General features: G+C 37.4%; 2 protein-coding genes across 2 annotated transcripts in view; both read left to right on the top strand.

The window, feature by feature from the left end:
• LOC149558748 (diacylglycerol kinase 7-like) overlaps positions 1-20226 on the top strand; it is a 158531-nt gene that overhangs the window by 120641 nt on the left and 17664 nt on the right. Inside the window, exon 10 of the mRNA XM_089832843.1 lies at positions 7785-7872. Within this exon, the coding sequence (XP_089688969.1) occupies positions 7785-7872 (88 nt within the window). The remainder of the gene's footprint in view (positions 1-7784; positions 7873-20226) is intronic.
• LOC149558750 (uncharacterized) lies at positions 18985-20215 on the top strand. The gene is made up of 2 exons (XM_089786127.1): positions 18985-19730; positions 19876-20215. Exons 1-2 carry the CDS (start codon positions 18997-18999, stop codon positions 20213-20215), a joined length of 1074 nt encoding a protein of 357 aa, XP_089642253.1. The 5' UTR covers positions 18985-18996.

Raw genomic sequence — 20226 nt, 5'->3', positions numbered from 1 at the left:
TTACTAAGGAGTTCGAAGGACTAAGAGTCAAGGTAGCTGATGGATACACTCTTCGTTGTGACAGGATGGTACGAGACTTACCTTTGCGCTTGAAGAACTATGAGTTTAAGGCGGATTATCATGTGGTCAACATGGGTGACATGGACATAGTACTTGGGATGCAGTGGCTACATTCATTGAAGGTGGTTACCCTGAGATTAGAGGATATGGAGATACAATTCGAAATGAATGGTAGGATTCATGTGCTAAAGGCTATCCGTAATGGAGACATCAGGACTATCTCATTTAGGCGGCTGGAGAGATTAACTAGGCATAATGATATAGAGTGGGCAGCAGTTTGTACTTTGATACCTTCACAGGAGGAGCAACATAAGGCGGAATATCATCCTGATATTCAGAAGTTGAGGATTAAGTACGAAAAGGTATTCAGTGAGATTCCATCAGGCAGGCCACCGGACAGAGGTATTGAGCATATTATTGAACTGGAGGAAGGTGCTAAACCTATCATGATCACACCATATCGACATCCAAAGCGACTCAAGGATGAGATCGAAAGGACCATTGAGGAGTTGCTAGCTATGGGGCACATCCGACCTAGTAAGTCACCTTTTGCATCTTCTGTTGTTTTGGTAAAAAAGAAGGATGGAACGCTTCAGATGTGTATTGATTACAGGGCATTAAATAAGAGAACCATTAAGAACAGGTATCCTATTCCTCGCATTGATGAGTTGATAGATGAATTGCATGGGGCCTATTATTTCACGAAAATTGATTTGAGATCAGGATATCACCAGATCAGAGTCCGTGAACAGGATATTGAGAAAACTGCTTTCAGATGTCATTGTGGGCACTTTGAGTTTGTAGTCATGCCTTTCGGCCTGACCAATGCACCTGCCACTTTCCAGTCCACTATGAACAGAGTTTTCCACCATCAGTTGAGGAAATTCGTGCTGGTGTTTTTTGATGACATTTTGATCTATAGCCGATCATGGCAGGAGCATCTAGAGCATTTGGAGACGGTGTTGAGCATTCTACAGAAGGAGTCCTTGTATGCAAAGGAGTCCAAATGTGACTTAGGGATGACCGAGCTGTTATATTTAGGACACATCATTAGTGCAGAGGGAGTGCGGATAGATCCTGAAAAGATTCGCGCTATTGTTGATTGGCCTCCACCAGAGAGCCTTACACAATTAAGGGGGTTCCTTGGTTTATGTGGTTTTTATCGCAGGTTTGTCAGTGGCTACTCACGACATGCAGCTCCCATGACAAATTTACTGAAAAAAGGGGAATTTGTGTGGACTCAGAAGGCACAGGACTGTTTTATGAGATTTAAGGAGATAATGACTACGTGCCCAGTTCTAGCATTACCTGATTTCACGAAGCCATTTGAGCTTCAATGTGATGCATCTGGAGAGGGAGTAGGTGTTGTACTTATGCAGAATAAGCACCCCATAGCTTATGAGAGCAGGAAGCTCAGAGGCCCTGAGCGTTCATTCAGTATATATGATAAGGAGATGTTGGCCATCATGCATGCTTTGGCCAAATTCAGACAATATCTTGTGGGTAGCAAGTTTTGTATTAAAACTGATCATAACAGTCTGAGGCATTTCTTGGGACAGCAGGACTTGAATGATCGCCAACAAAAGTGGGTAAGTAAGTTGCAGGCATATGATTTTGACATCTCATATGTCAAGGGAACTCAGAATGTTGTTGCAGATGCTCTATCTCGAAGGCCACACCTCACTCTTATGGTTCAGATATCAGAGTATTGGCGACACTTGATTATAGCAGAGTATGCCAGGGATACATGGGCCTCCGATATAGTAGAGGGAATAGTGATTGATACCAGATACACACTTGTGGATGATTTGATCATTTACAAGAACAGGATTTACCTAGTCCCAGGATCGAAGGTTAAGCAACTGATTATGAGAGCACTTCACGACTCACCGACAGCAGGCCATCCCGGGTACTTCAAGACTTACAAGTCAGTTCGAGAGCGGTTCACTTGGAAAGGGCTGAAAGCTGATGTTTTGCAGTATGTTCGAGAGTGTCTTGTTTGCCAGCAAAACAAACAAGAACACAGCTATCCGGCAGGGCTCCTACAGCCACTTCCGATTCCCGACAGGAAGTGGGAATGCATCTCCATGGACTTTATCACAGGTTTGCCCAAGGTACAAGGACGAGATTGTATTTATGTGGTGGTAGATAGATTAACGAAATATGCTCATTTCTTTCCTATCACCACTACACATTCAGTAGCTCAGGTGGCAGAGGTTTTCTTTCGAGAGGTTTTCAGATTGCACGGCTTGCCTCAGAACATTGTGAGTGATAGGGATAGCCGTTTCATGAGTCACTTTTGGCAGGAGGTATTCCGGTTATGTGGCACAGAGCTTACACCCAACACTAGCTATCACCCACAAACCGATGGTCAGACAGAAATTGTGAACAAATGGGTGGAAGGGTATTTAAGGAATTATGTGGCAGCTCAGCAGCGAGCTTGGGTCAGATGGATATATCTCTGCGAGTATTGTTACAATACTACATATCATATGACTATACAGATGACACCCTTCATGGCACTTTACGGTTATGAAGCACCTAGTTTCTTGGATTTGTTGTTGAGCGACAGCCGGGTACCTAGTGCAGGTGAATTATTACAGGAGAGTAAGGATATAGTTGCTACCCTCAAAGACAATATTGCAAGAGCTCAGAACCAGCAGAAGCAGTATGCAGACCAGAAGAGAACTGAGAGTAGTTTTGAGGTAGATGATATGGTTTACCTCATGTTGCAGCCATACAGGCAATCTACTCTTAAGAAGAGTGGGGCAGAGAAACTTAAGCCACGCTATTATGGACCATTCAGGATTATCAGGCGAGTTGGTGAAGTGGCTTATGAGTTGGAGCTTCCCGCAGACAGCAGAGTGCACAATGTGTTTCATGTGTCACGCCTCAAGAAGGCGTTGGGTCAGAATGTGGTGCCTTCTGCAGTATTACCTCCTTTAGACGATGAGGGAAAATTGATTTTAGTACCAGAATCCATCCTGGAGAGCAGAGAAAAGCAGCTTCGTAGAAGGGTGATCAGAGAATACTTGGTTAAGTGGAAAGATTTACCTGTTGAGGATGCTACTTGGGAGGGGGAGGCTATTTTGCAGCACCCGGCGTTGAGATTGCTTGAGGCCAAGCAATTTCAGGAGGGGCGGACTGTAATGTCCCCTCTTTAGTTCGACATGGCATTGATCATGGATTTGCCTATTCCAGACTCTCGTAGGCAAATGGTGTGGAAAGAGAGTCAATTCTGCGGATCAGATAGTCATATCTTGCTCTTGAAGAAGTGTTAAGAGGTTATATTTTATCATTATGTGATATTGGGGCCCACATGTTATAATTTTAATTTGAGTTGCACTTTTTATTTTATAAAATTACTTTATTATAAAAAAGTGCATTATAATGAGAAATTATAAAGGATGTTTCTAGAAGTTCTAGCAACTTCTTAGAAAAGTGAATAAATAGAGGGCTGGGCCTCTCATTTGGACATGGTTGGATTGGAGAACTCTTCTACTTCTTCATTGTGAAGACATTTGTGGACTTTGGATCTGCAAATTATTCGATCTTTGAGAACGAATCACTCCCTTGGATTGGTGACTTTGAGGGTGTGAAATATCACCTGAATTGTTGCATAATTGGAGTTGGTATTCAGCCATCTCATTGGAGCTTATTGAGAATTCGTTGTTAGGGTTTGTTTTTGGTTGGAATAAGGATTTCAGATTTGCCCTATCATTGGAGAAGCATTTGACAAGAGTTTGAAGACAGAATAAGTGCATTTTCAGAATTGGCAAAGCAGGGTTCGGAACCACATAATTGCTCATATCTCCTCAACCCCTTGGAGTTATTTTTTATGGTTTTACAGGGTTACTACCTAACCCTAGGCGCCCATTTTCCTTGCATTTGGGGGTCCCAAAACCCTAATATTATTTTATTTCAGCAGCCGTACAGGTACGGCCTGGTACGGCCCTGCTAGTTTGGGCAGCAGCAGCAAATTAAGGACAGTTTGGGGGTGCGGTTGGAGGTCTTCATCAACGATTTGCAGCAAAACGTGGTGTTCTTCCATAGTTCTTCAAACCAGGTTCTTGCATTCTAAAATATATGTCAATTTTTGGGTAAATTTGCTGTCATACAGTCATTGTAATAATCAGTCCAGAATTGGTAATAAAATAATTTCAGAATTTATTGCATTGTAATTGAAATATAGTTCAATGGCTTTATATATATTGTAATTCTGTGATTATATTCTGAAAGTATCAAATCTGAAATTACCATATTTTGAATATTGTTACTGTTACACGCCAAGTGTTTGACAAAATTCCTAAGTTCAGTTTGAGGGTTTCTGTGGCCTTTATAGAGAGGGTCATTACAGGTGCAGGGGCACCCCTCAAAGACAAATGCATGATGAAGACTCCTAGCATGGACGATGACAGGAAGACATCTCTAAATGTTAAGTGGAAGGTTTTAGAGCCAATCATGGCTATATGTAATAATCAAACTCATAAGATGTATGTGATTCCTCAAGGTCCTGATAAAGGCTTGAGAAAAATTGAATGTAATGGGAGGCCAATAGTGCCCATTATATTCAAAATAGGTTAAAGGGATATTAGACTAGTTAGTTAGGTCCTGCATAAATATTTTCCAAAAGTTTGATGGGTTTTGAGTTAATTAGAAAGGAGAAATAAGAGTTGTAAATTTGAATATTCAAATTACAACGATTAGTTACTTTTTGGAGGGAAATAAGTTTTAATGGCTTAAACATGTTTGTAACAAGTCCAAACTGAATGGAATTAGTTGGGGAGGTTATTTTACACATTATATAGCCTGGTCAAGGCATAGGAGCAAGTGCAGTATGGATTTGATCAGCATTTGTATGGACAGGTTATGAGAAACTCAATAAATCTCCATTTTGCAAGCATTTTGTGCATGGCTTCTTGACTATCTTTGATTCCTTGTAGTCATATGGTCTTGGAAGCGTCTTCATACATTGTTTGAACAGGTTTCATGCACTGAGATTCATAACTTTGTTGTCCTTAAGAGTTTGCTGTCTTCTTTTGAAGGGTTTCATTGCTTTCCTTAACCAGTTTTGATTTCCCTTTGGAAATGATGGTCATCTCATGGATGTAGACCCTGATTCCTGTGAGATGATCATTCCTTAACATGTATAATACTGTCCCTATGTTCTATCATGTATAATACTGTCCCTAAGTTCTAATGGGCAGATAGAGGCGTGATACTAACAGGTGATCACCATTCTTGCTTGGGAAAAGCATGAAATTCATGGCTATGAAGCAGCAATAGGAGTTCTGTCCATTGGAGAGAAACTTTGTATGATTGGAATAGTTAATATATGTTGAATTAATGGTGGGACAACTTTCATTTGATTCTACAAGTGGGTTCCTTGTCGGATTTGAAGAGGCCTTAGTTTTTGGCCTTATTTGATGAGGGTTTCATAGAAAGCACATAAAGAGAGTTGCCGGGTTCAAACTAATGAAGAATCGTTAGTTTGGGATCATATTAAAATACTATACCAAGTTATAGGGTTGGGGGATACGGATTCCTTATAGTTGCTTTGTAAATGAGGGGGTTTTTATGCCTAAAAAGAGACTCGTAGTGTACCAGAAGAGACGTGGTGCAAAACAAGCCCACCTAATCTTTTGATATGTTGTAGGGAAGCTAAATTGGTATCTGAATATGCAATTTATTTGTCAGGTGTTTTGGGAAAGTTTGGAGAAAAATATAAGAGGACAGTATGTGAGGGCTAATTGGGGCTTGTAGGCCTTGTAAGCAGAGTTGCTTGGTTTTGCCTTGAGGATAGGCATTTGAAACTTGGTAGACTGGTTATTTGGGTTGGATTAAAAGATTCAAAGCCCTTAGAGTCCTAAGAAGTCATTGGAGAGATCAAGTACTTGATTTGGGCAACTTAAGCCTTAAGGTTGTGTTGGGAAACTTGTGAGAAAGCACATTGTTTGAGCATTTTTTGTCATAGAACTTGGAAAGACCCACCTTGCTTTACATCAATTTCCAATTAAAATGTCATCAATGTACATTCCATTGCTTAGCAGTTTATTGTATCAGTTAATTTAAAATATAAACACAATGATTACATTCTAACAAACCTAGGGTCCAATGTGTAAGCATTGAATTTTGACATCACTTTAGTGGTGATTGCACCATACTAACACAATTTCAAAGTACAAACCAAATTCTCAATATGTTTTACCACAAAACTATTAGGGTATTTCATATATATATATATTTCTCAGGATTCCAATGCAAGTAAGGATTTTTAAAATCTATTTTTACCTCTTCTAGGTTATAAGAAGCAGCAATAGCAAATAGAAACCTAATAGAAGTTCAGCTCTCTTCTTTTTGCCTTTAATCTTGCATTGTACCTTTCCAAATTTTGAAACGCTTAATATCAACCAGTGTGTTTTCTTTCCTTAGGTAGCTCAATCTAATGTCCCTTTGTTTGAATTTAGACAAAGATAAAACCCCAAACAGTAATTATCATTTCTTGTGGGTCTTGTGAATTTCGCACCAAGGAAATGGATTACAATATGTTAAGATGGCATAATGTCAGAAAAGGGATACTGAGAGTTTAATAAAAATTAATTTACAGAGTGCCTCATAAAAAGTTAAATTGTAAAATCACTTTTAATTAAAGATTTTTTTAATAATTCCTCTCAAATATTGATCCATGGTCTTGAAAGAAGTTTTAAGAGATATTTTTCTAGAGGACAATTTTGTTTAAGAGAGTTCAAGAGGCTATTGATCAAGCATTCCATATATTATCAATACTTAATATAATAATTATATAACAAATTTTTTTTTTAAAGAGGGGTAAACGCTTTGACCTAGAGCTATGAACCAGTGAGGCCACAAACGGGGGACCTCATCCCCATGAGATTTGAACCTTGATGGCAAGGATAACAACACAACAACTGAACCATCACAACATGCCACTATTGGCAATTATATAACAAAATTACGATGAATATAATAATTAATTATATTTTCAACATAATATAATATAGTATAATATAATGCCCCAAATCATATTTCGTATTACTTGTGACATCATTGTAAATCAGATATATAAGCCTCTTGAAGCTAACTTAAACACTCAGAATATACCATTTTCAAAGTTAGAGGATTCCAAGGGTTAATCACTATTTCAATAATCAATTTCTGAAATTTAACATAGATATTGTTTCTGTATGCACATGAACAAAAGACTTGCATTTAAATACTTTAATGCACAAAACAAAGGCTTTCTTGCCTATCAACACTTGATATGGTGTTTTATCAACGGAATCTGAACAAGGTGATCTATTCATCAAATAACAAGCAGTACATACAATGTTAGTTTAGAATTAGAAATATTGATTCAACTAAGCACTACTGAATGTACTTTTGGCTTTTCCAATATGTCATGTTCATTATTTTTGGGGTGCTATTTTGTTGTGGTCTTATTTGGAGTTATCTTTTCCTTCACAATACCCTCCCTGTCTGCAAAAGTAATCAAAATTTCCATAAAAATGTTCACACAGAATTCTTATTAAAATTAAACTGTTTTTTGAAAGGGTGAATTTTTTAAATGAGCAAACAGTTTCAACCTCTAGTAACATAAAGTCCGTTTATCTCTTTTCTGGTCTGTTTTTCTGTGGTCTGTAGTATAAAGTACCATGCTTAATTTGTTTTTAACTGTGATTTCATGTATGTATTTCCTTGTGCAGTGTTCGAGCAGTTGTTGCATTGAACCTTCACAACTATGCCAGTGGACGAAATCCTTGGGGTCATCCTAATCCAGACTACTTGGAGAAGGTATAAAACCTACCATGTTTCAGATACTATAATCAGCTTGTGTTTAAAAAGCTTCTCATAGGCAGTGCAAAATCTTCAAGCCTTATTTAGTACACCATGATATAGTACAGGCAGATTCTTTAACACATTTATTTGGACTGATAGAATCTTATTGTTCATCCTGTTATTCATTCAACTTTATCTTATTTTTTATTTTTAAGAGTAGAAAGAAAATTTTTCCAGTACTGGATAAAAGTACAGTCCTGTAGTTAAGTCCCAAAGGTTCACAATGCAAGGGACAAAAACTACTTGTCTGCATTATGATTCGCAATTATTATCGCAACTTTTCGAGAAATTGAAGCCAGAATTTTACTGTATGTTAAATTGGATTGCCATTTTCCTGTGAGCACTTATATGGTAATATGCACTACAATTATGCCTGAGGTTTATAGGGTTGTTTGGTTATCAAAATTATATGAATCTTTTTCCATAATATTAAAGATAAATTTTAGGGTCACTGGCAAGCGAGAGCAATTCAATGTATATTGTTCAGCTTTAGTACCCCTAATTTGGAGCTCGTGACCAAGCGTAGTGGTAAACTCAAACTTGCATATCCACCTAAAGCTGGAGAAGTGAACTTGAACTATTCTTGTCTCCTTACAATACTTTCATGATTAACATTATGCCCCATTCCTTTTTGACGATCAAAAGTGATTACGCATTAAATTCTGACTACAAACATGTCTCCAAGGAACGTTTCATTAGTTCAGCATCATCTTATTTAGGCTAATTATCAATCTAGTATTTAAGATTGTGACCTCTTCCAGTGTTCATTTGCAACCTATCTAGAAATTACTCTTAGCACACTACTTTGGTCTCTTTATATCTATTTGACTATACTGTGAAATGTGAAAGGCTCAAGCATTTGCCAGATAATTGTAAAATTCTTTTATAATCATGTCCAGAACAGACTGAATGCTGGCTAGTGATCTATATGGTCACTCATATTTACTGTTGTTTGCATTTATGTGACTTGGCCCTACAATTGAGGCAAACGTATGTTTGGCTTCCCTAAAACTTTTCATTCAAATCCTTTCTTTTTGGGAAAATGCTAATCTTCGACTTAAAACTTTTCATATAAATTCATCTCTCGGCACTTGTATAGAATTGACTTTTTCTTCAAGATCTGAATCAAGACAAATTTTGCTGGTGTTCCAAAACTGACTTCTTACCTAGGATAATTTATGCAAGCAGGGCTTTCATGGCTGCTCCATTTGCATCTTCTGATGTAATATTGAGGAGTCTGCCTCTCATCTTTTATTTCATTGCTTCTTTGCAAAGGAGACCTGGCAGTTTTGGTGGGGTGTTGGGGTCCTGCTGGCATATCTACTCTTTCTGAGTTGTGTGCTTGTTGGGGGTAAAAACTCTTGCTAAAACTTCTTTTCTTCAGATTGTGTAGGCTCTTGTGTTGAATTATGATGATCATTGCAAATGTAATAGCACTGCCTGTATGGTATGTGTTTCCCAAGTGCAGTTCTGAGTATGTATATATATAGGAGTAGAAGAGACATGTCTCTATGTTAATCAAAATTGGTTTTTGTAAGTTAATATCCATTAGACAATATCAACAACTATATATATATATATATATATATATATATATATATATATATATATATATATATATATATATATATATATATATATATATATATATATATATATCAGTGTAAGACGGGGATGCGTCCCCCCCAAAACTGGGCTGTCTCAGAGACAGGGACGTCCCCGAGACGGGGGGACAGCGTTTCAGGCTGCGCCACTTAGAGTGCCACCTCCATCGGAGACGGCGAGATGTCTCCTTTTTGTGGGTGCGGGGGGACGCGACGAAGTCTCCTTTATTGCCGGGGGACGCGATGAAGTCTCCTTTATTGTGGGGGGGACGCGATAGAGTCTACTTTATTGTGGGTGCGAGGAGACTTGTAGTTTTTGTTTTCATTATAATATTATATACTTATTTTGATATCATGATTTATGGCATATGATACTTATTGTAATCATCTTTATGTCATGACTCATATGATCATTGATTACTTTTCGATAGTAGAATCTAGATACTCATACTATTGATCTGAAGACTGATATATAGGCTAATATTTGCTGATGTTCAATGTCAATGTCCATTGTTTGTTTGTCATTTGATCATGAATCATGATGTTCTAGTTCAAAATTTCAATGCAATGTTCAATGTTCAATTTTTTATTGTTTAAGTTTACTGTTTTTTACATTTTTATATGATTATATCAAGTTATATTATATACTTTTAGTACATATTTTCATAACTAGCATTTTAAGTACCATATGTATAATATATACACCCCTGTTCCCCCTGCCACCCCTCGTCCCCTGCCGCCGTCCACTCACTACCCCCCCATTGTCCCCAAATCAAGGCCCCTCTGTCCCCCTGTCTCGAAAACTTGTTCCCCTGCTGCATCACCCCCCCCATCTCCCAGGGCGGTGTATATATATATATATATGTCTAATTGACAATTAATCAAATGCAATAATCTTTAACCAAAAACCATAGAGTGATCGTCTCTAGATCAATTCAATCCGAATGAAGCTACAACATCAACACTCCCTCTTAGCTAGGGAGGATAAACAAATGGTTAGATATTACCTCAATGTAATGTCACGTTGGCATGATTAAGAATATCATTGATAAGAAGATACACACAATTTAGATATCATCTAATGCTATTAGGAGTAATGGCCTCAAAATATCAAGTCATATGATATTCACCAAGTAGTTTGATTAATGGCCTCAAAACCTAAGTCACAAGGTTCAAGTTCGAGTTCGAGTTCAACAACTATGAAGTTCGAATGAAGTTCGACAAGTCAAAAAAGAAGAAAAAAATTCAACATTAAATTCACCTTGTGTAAGTTTCAAAAAAATATAAGTTTTAAAACCTATAAAACATAAAACTAAAATAAAATGATTATAAAATGTAATCTTTAGTAACAAAATGAAATTTTTAGTATATATAGAATTAAAAATTATAATAAAGTACACTAATAATAAATAAATTAATAATCATAAATAATTTTTAAATATTTAATAGATAAAAATTAAATAAATATAATTTTTTTCCTACATTTAACGTAAATTTATAGAAAATATGCTAAGCATCCCTATATTTTACATAAATAATAGGAAAGTACAGGATAAACATTTTACAGATTAAAATAATTAAAATATGCACAAAGTATAAATGTTTATCCACATTTAATCTTTTCATTAATAAAAAATAATAAAATAACATTTACTATTTATTATTATTATCTTATAACATATTAAAACCTAATAATAAAAATAATATTTACCATAAGAATCTTATCAAAGATTAACCTAAGAATATAAACATTTATGCTGTTGGCCGTCAAGATAGCAAACAAAGACCTTGTTGAAGCAAAATCTAAACACATACCCTCGGCAGTTGGACATAGTCGGAGCTGAAAATGAAGCCATAGTCGAAGCTGAAAATGCAGATGTTGCCGGATGCAGCAAACATGTAACCTTTAGACAAAGACATAACCTTCAACAAGCTTCAGAGGGTTGCGTTTTCAGCAGAGAAATGGCATGATTTTGTAAGCTTTTTTGGGCTAGAAAACCCTTAAAAATACCCGAATATCATATCATTTCCTTCAAAACAACAAGAAAACTGTTATGGATGAATTTTGTGACGAACTTGAGCACTTTTTCAACCTTTTCTATGGGTTCGCTGAATTTCGAACTTGAAGCTGAAAATTCGGCAAACCCTATGACTTAGCTCAAAACTATCAAGTCACATGATATTCACCAAGTACTCAAAAAAATGTCCATAGATATTGTATCTTCAATAATACTTACCATAGAAATATTCATGGTATGTTTAAGGAACTTAACCCACCATGCAAGTTATCATCTATCATGATTTTTTTAGACCATAGTAACGAGAATCGCCCAAAAATCGCCTGAATCGGCGATTCTGCGACCAGATTCATGCTGGGCGATTTTTTTTGCATCGTGAATCGGTATCGCCGATTTCTGGGCCATGAATCGCCTGAATCGCCGATTCAGGCGATTCATGTAAAAATCGCCAAAATCGCCTTGAAAAATCGGCCATGAATCGCCTGCGGCCTGTAAAAAGGGAAGTTGAAATTTTTTAAAAAATCACTTGTTTTTTTCACTTTGTTTTTGACCTATTCTCTTTGTTATAACCCTCTAGGACCTACCTTACACGCCTTTCTCATAGGCAAACTGGATACTCAGAGGCTGAGGTTGAGGCTGCAGTAAAGCTAGAGGATGATGAGGCTTGAGCTGGAGCCTTGTTTTTATATTTTGTTTACACTGTATAGATATTGATAGTGATACTGAATCACTGATACTGATAGACATATGTTTCAAACTTTCATGGATCTTCATCTTAGATTTATACACGCATTTATGATTTGATGTCTTATAGATCTTCATGATTTCATCTTACTGATTCTATGATTTGAATCATTATGATCATTTGTTTTTTATTTACTTCAGCTAGCATACAATTTACATTTTAGTACATCACGATAACATAGTTACGTATGTGATAGATTTTATGTTTCATGTTTATGTATGTTAGATCCTATTTGATGATGTTATAATGTTTTTAAGTTATATTCAATAAAGGGTGCATGAAATAAGTCTTAAATTGTTAAAATCTTTACATTTAAAAGGTTTTTTCAAATTTGCCGATTCATCGCCGATTCACCGGCGATTCACCCCCAATTCACGATTCGATTTGGCCGTGCCGATTCCGATTCACGTTACTTTGGTTTAGACATCATAAGATGTCCATTACAATAGAAGGCTATGGTTTGTTTAAGGAAGTTAATCCACATTGAAGTTATAATCTATCATGATCTACTTAGACATCATAAGATGTTCATCATAATAGAAGATTTAAGTTATTTAAAGATCACCACCTTCTAATAACTTTTACGAGTGATAATCATTTAGAAGTAGTCACTTCTTCATGATGTACACAAGGGGTAGGCCCATCAAAATTGTGCAATCACACACATGGATTTTCAGACTCCCTCTGAATATCAATCTTTTGAGCTCCTCATTCAATGTTACCTCTGATGAAATGTTAGACTCTCTCTAAATCAAATAACAATCTTCCTTTTACTACAAGAACATCCCTAGAGAGAAAAGAAAAGATCAAGGCAAATAGCTCTTATAGTACATTCATGGATACAAATAAAAGGTTTACCACAAAAATAATGAGGACAATACTGAAGATTATAAAAACTGCTTATCTCATTTTTTTTGAGCAAAAATCCAATGACATCCTACATGATGCAAGTCCTTTCTACATTTATGTGAAAGTCTGATTTCTAGTTTCTCCTAGCATCTGCTAACTATCTTTTTGCACATGACTCAAAGTCATATTTATATCTTAAACATTATAAGATATGACTTTTTAGATATAAGAAGTCATGTCCCTTTAGAAATAAATTACGCCCTTTCTTTAATTATAATCGCACCAACTTATGTCAGTTCTTGCAATTAACAAATTCTTGTCAACATTATTATTATCATTCTCCAATTTTAAGACAACACTTTGGATCTCCAAACTCCCCATGGCATCTGACATGTCTAATTAATCTGCACAATCCATGATGTGGAATGACACATAGTTGGCTGACTTTTATATGATGAATTTTGTCCAAAACTTTGAATACTTGGATCCATGGGATCATGTTCTAATTCTGTCTTTGATTTCATGTTTTTCAAAACTTTCTAGTTGCTGTCCAGAATCATTCTTATATTATCTTCTATTCCTTTCAATTATAAATATTGTTTTGATGACATGTACTCACTGTGGACTGGATAACTTGAAGTTCAACAAGATCACCATCTTTAATTTCAGTCAATTCCGTTCTTATTTGACTCCCCTTCACCATGTCTTTTCAGGCTTCAAAAAAATCTCAGATAAAATATTATCCTTGATGTTTTCGCTAACTATTGCAGATGAAGCCATTTTAATTGCTGGTGCTGCCAAGCTCATTATGCACAAACTGGATTAGATACAGGTCTGTCTGCTTTCAATGCGAGTCTTTAAGTGTGACTATGTGATTGTAATTGGGCCGCTTGTACTAACTGCAGCATGATCCTTCATGCCAAGTTGGATAGCGATTGGCAGCATTCAATGCTGTCACCACAGTCCTCAATGTGCGCTATTCTCTACATGTTGCATGAACTGGTCAGATAATATAAAATAAATGAATGTCCAATGTTTTGAACATAAAATTTGTTGTCCATCCTTGCCCACATCCGATAAGATTTTGGTTTTGCAATAAAGCTGATAGAGATCTCAAAGCGCTGATATGTAAAATCTGCACTTCTGCTAAACCTCATAGGTTATGATGGGATAGTTCTTACTGTCAAAACAATCCCTAAGATCAACTGGCTCTGATACCATGTTGAATTATGAAGATTGATGCAAATATAATAGCATTGCCTGTATGGTATGTGTTTTCCAAGTGCAAATCTGAATGTATATATATAGGAGTAGAAGAGACATGTCTCTATGTTAATCAATATTGGTTATTGTAAGTTAAGTTCTATTAAATATCAGTGCGTGCGTGCGTGCGGATAAATAGTCTAAGCCTTGATACATCATAAAGTTCATAGACAAATGTGGATAGTCATCTTTTACTCCCAAATTACATATTTCCACCTTCCTTCTAGGTTGTTCTTTGTCCTTACCTTCTTCTTTTTTGTCTCCGATTAGGATCTGTATATTATCTAAGTACTACATCTTGCACTTAAGGATAAAGCTCTATTTAATCACGAAGTGTTAATACAAAAAGGGCATAGAAACGAAAAGTAAAGTGATACAAGCATTTTCTTAAACAAAAATGAAATATAAATCTAAATCTTCAAAAATACATCTAACAGAGTGAAGTAGTCATTCCATAGCTGAAAATATTTCTTAAGCAATGTGATTATCATTTTGTGACACCGAAGGATGTTTTACTGGCTAGGTTGTTAGAGTTATAGCTTTGGTTGGATTGATGCTCTAGGTGAATCACAGTAAGATAATATGTATGACTGTAAGCAATTCATATTACACACACACATGCACACACACAATGTTACTCTGTGATCTTGTGCTCTCTCATAGATCAAATGACTTAACCGATTCACAAAATCTGATTGCAGACTTGATTGAATGTTATTGTTAGTCATGCCCAATCAAGCCTTGTATTGAGAAGTCACCACAGATCACATTTAGTAATTTGCATAAGTGATTGCGACCTTGCAAAGTATTTGGTTGCCATCAGTCAAAGTGACTTTATTAATACATTGATTGCAGATTGTAATAGTTTTGTTAGTGTTAACTAACGGTGGTCAAAGGGCATGACCACGTAAGGCCATGACCCTATGTGGCTCATGCCATGTAAGGGTCATGTCCTCACGTAGCCATGGCACTTCACTTCATATACATATCGCATGTGATTCATGCTAAGAGGCAATCAATAACATTGGCAATTCCTCTATGCATTTTGATCTGCACTTCAATACACAGTGATAATCTTCCTCAACAATTATAATATTATTCTGAATATCTAGAATCAGGTTTCCCAGTTACAATTAATATATATCAGTGAAAAGGTAATCATAAACCTGCAGATTCAAAGTAGAACTCGTTATTAGGAATAAAACTTAATCTGAAATAAGTCTTTCTATCTTAGATCCTACATTCCTTTGTGTTGGTTACATACAAACGCAACAAAAATAGACCTATGTTACTCTATTGGCATAAAATGGGGTCAAAGAGGCTCCCCGTCATTTTGAATGTCTATTGAGTCCAAACTGGAAGATACCATAACCTCCAAATTCACCTTAAACTCATTTTTTCAAACTTCACCATTTTCTTCCACAACAAATCCAAAAATAAAGCACCAGTCACAAACAGGTTACTGAAGTGTAAAGATTTAAAGAATTGTGTTCTTATTGTAGTTTTAAATTCCTTGTATGGAATATATAAATGCCTTCTACAAATTCTTCTAGATTTTTAATTTTCTACTATATGTTTATTGCTGTACTTTTGCTTGTAATGTTCCGTTCTTGGCTTCACGTTGCTTAGTACCCAAACCCAGAAGCAACTTTTAGAAAACACGAAATTGGCCATACGGTTATGTTCAAGCTGATCGTACGGTGGGATCAGGAAGACATAATAAGTTGGCCGTATGACCTGAGAGGGATGTCTGTACAGTAAAGATGGGTTGGTCGTACGGTGATGTTGGGTTGGCCATATGGTGGGGTCAGGGAGATTGCTTGATCGTATGGTAGAGGGTGTATGGTGAGGAGAGGAAAGTTTGCCATACGGCTTGAGGATGATGTCCATACGGTGGATGTTGTGGGCGTCAATTTGCCAATTCCTCTTACACCAATGTATAGACGAAAATGTTGTAAATCGCTAGAACAAGATGGATGCCAATAGAATTGATGAAGTTTCACTCAACAATATTTATAATTGCGAACAAAGATGGTGCACTGATTTTTGAGATCCAAGCAAGTAATACAAAGACAAAATAGGGTGAGGGTTGAATCCCACCAAAACTGGAATAGCCAAGTAGGGAAGATCTTTCACTTCCGAAATGACAAGCAACAGAGAATCTTAATTGGAATTCGCAATATAGAGAAAACATAATCCAAAACCCATACAAACTACTACCTACATGCCTTGCTTAAATACCCTTCAGAAGAACTCCCAAGGGTTTACAAAGCTAGCCGATGGTAACACCTATGGAAACAATTAAATAAAAATGGGTCCGAAATATATTAAATTAATCGGTCCCATAAACAATGCTTTGATTATTTATTTATTTGATGATGGGAACATTACAGTCCTCCCATCCCAAAAGTGATGCCAGATGTTGAAGAATGTGTTCACCTTCCCAAGTCTTGTCATCCAATGGCAAGTGTTTTCTAGCATACCAAGTATTCCCTCAGGGTACGGTTCTGTAGAGTCTTCTCTCGTATATCAATGATCTTGGCCGGTTCTAACATGAGCTTCCCTTCTTCATTGAGTGGTGAAAGATTTGTGGTTACTGCGATGTTCTATCCCACGGATTTCTTTTGGCCGAAGACGTGAAAGACATTATGGATGCGGTTGGAAGTTCCAGTTCATAAGAAACTTCACCGATGCGGCGAGTTACATGATAAGGACCATAGAAACGTGGCTTCAATTTTTCTTTCCCTTTGGCCTTCAATGACGATTGTCTGTACGACTGGAGCCTGAGATACTATTTACCGTACGGGTAAAATAAATCAACGCATATAGATCATAGGAACACGAACAGCAAACTCTGTATATTATTATTCGCATATGCCAGAACATTACATGCAGAGCATAAGGATAGGATAAGATACCATAAGATGATTTACAATGATCCCAGACGAGGTATAAATACTTTCCGCGGAACCTTCCCGAAGGGGTCCGTCGCCTACAAAATAATCCTAGTCTACTCGTCGACTACCAAATACACAATCTTCGACGGCATAACCTAGTCTGCTACAAAATACAAAATTTGCCGACATCATCCCCCGCAAAAAGAAAAGTCGTCTCCTGACGACTTAACAAAATAGGAGACAACCCATATACAAAAAAAATACTAGAGAGAAGGTGGTGCCCTTGAAGAATGTTGCTGATGACGCAACTCATAGACCTGCTCTGTCTGGATGCTCAAATCCTTCTGAATCCGTTTGTTAATCTCTACGGCCTCCTTCAAAAGAAGCGCTGCATCCATAGCCTGTCTTTGCCAACTATAATTCCCATTCAGCTGCTTCCTTATCTCGCATGGCCCCCTCCCTATCCCTCAACAATGCTGCTCGCTCAGCTACCCATGCTGCCTGCTGGCTGGCCAAGTCTACTGCTAACTTCTCCCTAGCCTCCCTCTCAATTGCCATAGATCTCTCTGTTGCAATCTTGTCTTCTGCTCTGTCCGCCTCCGCACGCCGGCGAGCATAATAAACCTCCTTATACAGTCCCACAATCTCATGCGCCAGCTTCTCCAGCGGAGTGTTGCGCGGCCCCAACTCTGGCTCATTGGCCCAATCTGCCAACATCTCCGTTGTCTCAAGTGCTAGCCAACCCCTCTTCTCAAAACATGAGCGGAACTGCTATGGACAAATCCCCCTGATGTAAGCTCGAACCAAATGCCACTCCCTTCCCCGAGTCATAGCCTGCTACATCGTGTCCCTTCTTGAGCGCAACCTTCATAGCTCTGAGGTACTCCCTGCACCTGTCCTCATCCGACTCATAATCCTCCTTTGCAACACCCTGCATCGTCCACTCGTCATCACTATTCTCTTCCTCATCCACAGGGACCATGCCCACATCTGGTGTGGCCTGCTCTGCTGTCTGCGCAACCTCGGCCTGTGGCACCCCTAGCTCTTGAGGCTTTGGTACTGTAGTTGATACTCCTAGGTATAGATGGAAAACTCGCCGAGTTTCCTAGCTCGGCGAGTTCTTCACCAGTTAACTCGCCGATTTAAAAACTCGGCAGTGTGGTAAAAACTTGCTGAGTATTCGGCGAGTAATCGGCAGAAAACTCGCGATTTACTGGTGAAATTTTTGCCTGCGGCCTGTGACGGATTAAAGTGGCAGTGAGTGTGTTTTTTCTTATTCTTTCTTGTATTTGCATTGTTTAGAGCCTCGAGGAGTGAAGAGAAGAAGGTTGGGAGGCATTCTTGGCTGATTGCAAGTGATTCAAGGCGGATTTGAGTGGATTGTAGAGGATTCTAACCAATTTTAGAAGACAAATTTCTTTCCAGGTATGTTCATCTTATCATAGTTTGAAAACTTTTTATAGTTTTATAACAAATGTTCTTTTGTTTTTGTTGTTGTTTGTAAATGTTTTCAAATCATCTAAAATCATTTTGAATCATTTGAAACCCTAGCTTCTAAGGATATGGTTGAAGTTTGTTGTTTGCTAAGGATATGGTTGAAATTTGAAGTTTGAATCATTTGAAACCCTAGCTTCTAAGTTCTAACTTTGTTTATTCATTTTTCTATATATTTATGTGTAGGGCAGCGGTCAACCATTAAAAAAATGACAAACCCGCAAAAAGAGTGGCCACAAACACCATGCCCATCTGGATATATAGGCACTCAGCCTAAAAATGCAAGAGATAAGGCATGGCGGTATGCCTATGAAGCTCCAAATGATATTGGGAAGGTGATATGCATTCCTTGCGAGAGAATTATTTCTGGAGGCATAAACCGCCTCAAATACCACCTTGCAGGCATAAAGAAACATGACTCAAATCCTTGTCTCAAGGTAATTGATGAAGAAAAAAGATTCATCAATGCCCTACTTGCAGCTGCTGAAGAGAAAAAATTGAATAGGGAGAGGACAAAATTAGCTATGAGGGCAGCCATAGCTGAATCTGAAGGAGCTCCTTTTGATATGCAAGAGGAAGAAAAAGCACTTGAGAACATACCGGGATCTCTTCATGGCCCCCGGATCCACAAACAAAATTTCTCTTTTACCGGTTCCACTTCTTCTACATCTCCTACTTCTTCATCATCACCATCCGGATCCCCATCAGGGATAGGTGGTTATTTTGTGCCCAGGAACACACCTGGAGCACAGCCATCATTAGAGGGCACTGCATGGTTTAAGGAGGTGCATGAGCAAACTGATATTGCAGTAGCTGATTTTTTATTTTTCAACAATATCTCAATGAATGCCACTGATAGTCCCTATTGGGTCAATATGGTGAATGCAATGACAATATCAGACAAAGGGTACAAGCCGCCTAATCGCAAGGATATGAGTGGAAGGTTAGTATTTTACTATTTAGTAATTGTAAATAATTGTGATTCACTTTAGTTCATTGTTATATTTTAAATCTTAATTGTTATAACTTATTTCCTAAATTTTTACTAACACTTACACTTTATTTAATATTACACCTAAATTTTGTAGGTTGCTCGACAAAGCGGTTGGTAGGGCAACATTGTTGATAGAAGACCAAAAGAAAGAGTGGAAGAAGTATGGCTGCACCATTTTATCTGATGGGTGGACAGATGGAAGAAGTAGAACCATTATTAACTTCTTGATTGCTTGCAAAGATGATGTGGTGTTTTGGAAATTTGTCGATGCCTCCAACAAAGTGAAAAATGCAGCCACATTGGCTTTAATGTTGGAGAATGTTGTCATGGAGGTGGGAATAGAGAATGTGGTGCAAATAATCACAGATAATGTAGCAGCATATGTGGCAGCAGGTAGATTTAATTTTTTATGTTTGAATCAATATGAATCATGAATGTAATGCTA

This window comes from Cupressus sempervirens, chromosome 5 (assembly GCF_028749045.1).
Source record: "Cupressus sempervirens isolate cs-2001-9-10 chromosome 5, ASM2874904v1, whole genome shotgun sequence".
NCBI classification, from domain to species: Eukaryota; Viridiplantae; Streptophyta; class Pinopsida; order Cupressales; family Cupressaceae; genus Cupressus; species Cupressus sempervirens.
The sequence above is the reverse complement of the archived record's forward strand: the minus strand, read 5'-3'. Positions and strand labels throughout refer to the sequence as shown.

What these genes read in the sequence shown, in the direction of transcription:
- LOC149558750 (XM_089786127.1), top strand. Translation starts at nt 18,997, where the DNA reads ATGACAAACCCGCAAAAAGAGTGGCCACAAACACCATGCCCATCTGGA. An exon ending in CGCAAGGATATGAGTGGAAG is followed by an intron (nt 19,731 to 19,875) that starts GTTAGTATTTTA and finishes TAAATTTTGTAG; the next exon opens with GTTGCTCGACAAAGCGGTTG.